This window comes from Gavialis gangeticus, unplaced genomic scaffold, assembly GCF_001723915.1.
Source record: "Gavialis gangeticus isolate Ggan-Ray unplaced genomic scaffold, GavGan_comp1, whole genome shotgun sequence".
NCBI classification, from domain to species: domain Eukaryota; kingdom Metazoa; phylum Chordata; order Crocodylia; family Gavialidae; genus Gavialis; species Gavialis gangeticus.
In genome coordinates, this window is record NW_017729032.1 from 67,894,568 (window position 1) to 67,900,202 (window position 5,635).

General features: G+C 36.5%; 1 protein-coding gene across 1 annotated transcript in view; it reads right to left on the reverse strand.

Annotated features, from left to right (window-relative positions):
- Nucleotides 1-150: 150 nt before the first annotated feature.
- Nucleotides 151-5,635, reverse strand: part of SLC25A30 (solute carrier family 25 member 30) — a 29,559-nt gene continuing 24,074 nt past the window's right edge. The window contains exons 8-10 of the mRNA XM_019525017.1: nt 5,239-5,377; nt 4,187-4,267; nt 151-3,254 (exon numbers count right to left, since the gene is read on the reverse strand). Of these exons, the coding sequence (XP_019380562.1) occupies nt 3,213-3,254; nt 4,187-4,267; nt 5,239-5,377 (262 nt within the window). The 3' untranslated portion in view covers nt 151-3,212. The remainder of the gene's footprint in view (nt 3,255-4,186; nt 4,268-5,238; nt 5,378-5,635) is intronic.

Genomic DNA, 5,635 nt, shown 5'->3' on the forward strand with positions numbered 1-5,635 from the left:
GCCTTGCAGGCCAGATAGAATGGCCTGGCGAGCCAGATCCAACCCACGGGCCATATTTTGCCTGGCCCTGGTCTAGATGGTTTTTAAGCAGTAATTTCTGCTGCGACAGGAAACCAAGTAAAATGACCCATTTAAGACAGAGAAGCATCATTTTTCCACAAGCATTTTACTGTACTGCAACAAATACATTTTCCCATTCAAATAAGACATATCAACAAAAATAACCAAAAGAATAAAACCTTAAAAAGGCACTTTTTCCTCTCACATTCCACGTCAATAAATAACCTCACAAGCACAAGAAACTATTAACGCTGAAAAGTGGGCTGAATAATACACGTTCAGTATTCCACATAACATGACAACATGAACCTGAAATGATGCAATGCTGATCTTCCTACAATGATCTTTTTTGCACAAAACAAGACAACTGATTTGGTTATTTACTTAAACATTTGCACATACCCTTCAGAAGGATGAGCTGCCGTATTAAGTGCATATATGCCTCTTGACAGCTGAGTGCATACTGTTTGAAGTCAGTGCACTTGCATATACACCATCCACAAATGTAACTTCAGCACAAAGAACTAGGGTAGCTTGATCATCCTGTATACCAGGCATGATCATTTGATTTTTTTTTCCAGGCATTCCAGAAAAAGTCAAGTAGACCATTCCTGCAAGAAGCTCAGGTTCTACATTTTGCTGACATCCTGTCAGTGCTAAAAGTGTGTAGACTAAGAACAATTACAGCAGTGATAAACATTTAACTTTGCTTTAAAAGTTAAGTATGGAATTCTATACTTTTAAAAGAGACATTTCTGTTAATATAAGCTGTTTAAGAACAGCTGACGTTGCTTGCAAATGTATATTTTAATGCCCTCACATAATTCAAGTCCGAAGTCAATTGTTCCAATATCCAACACAGATTCTCACTGTGAAAAACTGTAAACACTCTCTTCTTTAAAGCATGATAGAACTGTGGTCCCAAAACCTTTGCTGAATGTGAAATCATGGTATTGAAAAGGTTTAGAACCACTAATTATGGTATTCTTCCTTACCATGAGGGCCTTCTTAATATTTAAAATTAATATCTAGATTTCAATATTTCCACAGAAATCTCCTGCAATCAGATATCAATTTTGGGTTATTAGCACTGGGAGGTCCAACATTTTCTTAGCACCCAACACATTCATAGAGATCCATTTTCAGACCTGGAAACAGGTTATCTTTAGCCAGATCTCCTACAACAGATTCTTTACTCTTAATTTACTGAATTAGCCCATATTTCCATAATATTTAAAGGTACACCATTTTGGCTTAGCTAAATGAATTATAGCGCCCAGCTTATAGCAACAGCATTTTCTGCTTACTAAATGTATACCTAAAGCAACCTGCAACTATCCCTTGGTTTCATTCGTAGTACAGAATTTGCAAGTAATTATCCCTCCTCAATTTAGGGATAATTTTCTTTACTCACTCAATCTAAAGACAGCATGCATAGGGTTAACAACACTTTAAATACATACATGCATACAAATTTTGTTGTTTTTTTTTCATTTGGTACAAAAATATTTTAGAAAGACGTGTATGTGTATGAATAACAGTAAAGAAAAACTATTAGTGCACATGAGCAGAACTTGCACCATAATTTTACCTTAAATATTCAAAAATACTTTCATAAACAACATCTTCTTAACTCTGGATGTTCTCAGAAGAAAAGTGCCTTGTGCATTTAAAAAAAATACCTACTTTGTGGTTTCAGACTTAGCCACTTTAACAACGAACTAGTAAGAGTGAAATCCACAATCAAACAATTGCTTTAAGTGGAATGTATGATTAAGCACCTATTGTGATGACTGGTTCAAGATGAGATATCCATACACTATGAGTAACTGCACATAAATGACCCAACTCTACCATCTTCTGGAGGCAAAGAAGAGGCATTTCTCACTCTTGCACTTCACTTGACTAAACATACTGAAGAGTCTCTTCAGGAATCTGAACACTGATTGTGTTTAGTTTGACAGCACTGGTTGCTTATTTAAAGGCAATGGTAAACATCCTACCTAGAAATCAACTCCCACCGTCCTGAATGTTATGTTCATGTAACAATAACTTTGACCTATTTTGCTGAATGAAAGCCGTGAAGAGCAGAATTTTCCTGTAATTCTTGTTTAGGAAGGTGGCATTTGCATTAAGTTGTCTTTTGAGTCTATGTTCTCCATACACTGGCACCTGCGTTTCCTCACTTGTCCAACTGTGGCATGCATCCTTCCTGTGACACATGAAGCCATGACTGCTTGAAGCAATCACTCCTTCCTAACAGTGGAACAAGGGGTGAAAAAAAATGAATTCCCCCAGCAAAGTAAGCAGAAGGGGAACTAAAGACTGACTTCTTCGATTAAGATTCACAGAATAATTTCTGCAAAAATCCCCCATATTATAAGCTAACGACACATCTTAAAAAAGCCAGAATTTCCTTAAACCACACAGAATTGTGACAAATCTTAGGAACAAGATTTTGTTTTTTTTAATTAAACCTTGTTACTCCCAAAATTAGGCAGATTTTCAACCCAGAAGCACAGTTAGCTTTTGACAACATTTAAATTCCCTAACAAGTATATTTTGAAAGTATACTTGGTTTGGTGTCAGTTACAGAGAATACAACTCACTATAGCCTGAATTACTAGGAAAAAAGTCCTTTCACCATGAAACATCTGAACTAAGAAGCATCCAAAATTTCAAAAGAAGTTGCAATCAGCCATTTATGACCATATTACTACCTCCAGGTTCAGGAAGACGACCAAAGAGCTTGGTTCTTCCAAAACCTATACCTACCTCTGGAGAAGCATTGTTGTAGCTATTTTCCTATTGTCCAGAAGTGCAATGTAATCAGCCAGAAAAGCTTTTACATGTATGAGTTGTGTCATGCATTTTATGTCCTAGAGCACTTACATCTCTTCTAGAGGAATTCTATCAAGTTTAGTTTCAAGAGCTGGTGTTTGGGTTCTAGCATATTAGTGAAGTAACATTACAGTATCCACCATTTTCTGAGAACTTTTTGGACAGTCCAACATTATGATGATCCACTTTATTTTTCCCCGTCAACACGTTAGATGCCTGATGCAAGCAAACACTAAAGAGCATTTTTTAAATTGCCCTAAGTTCAAAAGCTAAAGCAGCACAGTTTGAGGCAACAGACAATCTAGCATCCGTCAGAAATCCAGTTTCTTCAGCTGTTCATATGTCACAAAGAACTGGAGCAACTAGTCAAGGAAGATGAATAATTAGCATTTTCTGTTAAAAACATTTGTTATGAATAATGTCTTTTACATTAATTTAATTAATTTTAAATATATAAAACGCTGATCTGCAATTCTGCCCTCAAATATTGTACATAGTAGTGAACTGCCACTCCCTCTAGCAGCTGCTACAATGTCCTCTGGCACCCAGGGCACAGAACAAAGGAAAGTTTGCTTCAGCGCATGCTGGCTTCACCCCTAAGCTCTTCTCTTCACATGATCAAGCACTTCTCCAACTTTGTCTCAAGTATTTTGGATATTCAACTAATGAAAGGCTAGAAGCCACTCTGGAAGAGATACTCTTGGACCCTTGTGCCTCCTAACCTTTCACTGGAAGCAACTATATTGCTAAAAAATGTTGTTTGTAAAAAGAAAGGGGAAAAATAGAACTGCCTCTTCATAAAGAATTGATCAGTCAACTATTAGAGCAGAAGGAAAAGCAGATGGCTAATGGTATACTGTGTAAATTGTACAGCAGAGTAGAAAGAGATGCGTGAAAAGATTTTATGACCATCTGTAGTTTCATTAATTCAGGAAACTGCCACAGGTTATATTGTATAATGTCCAAAACTGCTAATTGACCTGGTCACTTATATATAAACTAAATCCCAATCCAATAAAACATACAAATAGGAAACTGAAGATTAAAGAGAATGAAAATGCTTAAAACAGATGAGACAAATCATATTAAAAATTCACCTTGTGTTTAGAATCTTAGAGAACATGAATACATGCCAATATTACTTCTGTTAGAAAAATACAGTCAAACACACCAGAATGTTACATGAAGCACACATCACTAGTCCACCATATCTCCTATGAAGGCCCACTACTCACCAAAAAAGATTTTAAAAAATATTTTTGAACATTGTTGAAAAAAAGGATACAATAATATTCCAAGGACCAAGTCTTAACCAATTTGGCCAGAATCCTTTATATAAAGCAAAAAAGCCTTCATTCTTCCATGTCTGGAAAATAAATTCTATATTAATGAGAATCTAGAATGTCAATACAAAGCCCTTCCACTGAATGTGATGTCTAAGATTTAATCTTTTACATACTGAGTTCTGCCAGAGTGCTCCTCCAACAAGACTGGTCATGTTGCAGATTAGGGCATCCAGTTTGGAAGGCAGAGACAAAGTCTGTCTCCCATGAAAGGGTGCCCATCCAATCCAAACCAAAAGACACAGAATTTCACCCCTCAAAATCTACCAGGGAAAACTGATATTTTTTAATCTTACTCCTCATAGCCAGCACTTTGCTGATACCAAAGAAATGGTTTTTGGTAATCAAAAAGTTTAAAGTTCCAGCTGTCAGACTAGACAGAGACCCCACTGTAACCCTGCCTGCTCTCTACTACATAAATAAATTGCCCTATACTTGCTTAGCAACATTTCTGAAAGTTCATATATTTTAAATTTTAATGCCCTGCAACTGAAAACAGCAAAGGTTAAATCAAGTAAAGCAACAGATAATATCAAAAACATGAAAAAATGAAAAGCTAGCCAAAAAGGGGGGAAAAAAAAATCTGACTATTCAAAAACTCCACCCATCCTCTGGTTTTTGAAATTTGAAAAAAGTTAAGCTGCTTTTACAGCAAGAGTTTAATCTCTACCTGGACTCCGAGAAACCGGATAATATGGACACCAACTTCAGTCTTTTTCATGTCAGGCATTTTTAAAGGCAGATATTTTAAGTACATCTCCATGCTCATTGTCAAGAAAACTGTACATACTGTTCTCAACTAAAAATGGCCCCTCACTTTTGGCCCATTATTTCTCCTGCTTGGCTATCCCCTGCACAAACAAAATCTTAAATACTTGTTTACATTACGGGGAGATATTGGTATATTCTTACAACGGGGAAAGATGCAAGTTTTCCCATGCAGTGCTGGGAACCCAGTTAGCATATAACTGTTTACTATGCAAATGATACGTACTTGTAACAAGCAATCCAAAGTGCCCTTGTAGCCTGATTGTGTCCCATTTTGCAGGCTTCTCTGATTCATCATGCGTGTTCTCACAACATCAATTGGATTTGATGCAAGGGCTCCAGCTAACCCACAGGTGAAGCTTGATCTAATGAAAACCAATTTCACATACAATTTTATTACAAACCCCCCAAAGTTTTTACAGTATATAAACACGCCCAATCGAACAAAAATGTTTATAAACATTCTAGTTAGAAATTGTGTCTGTGTTCCTATTAACAAACTATTATTTTTCCACATCCGAGAGTAAAGTAAGTGTGGTGGAGGTGGGAAGGGGGCAAAAGAAACAAAACAAACACATAACACAGGTTAAGACCAGGTATGCATATAGGTTAAAGACTGGATG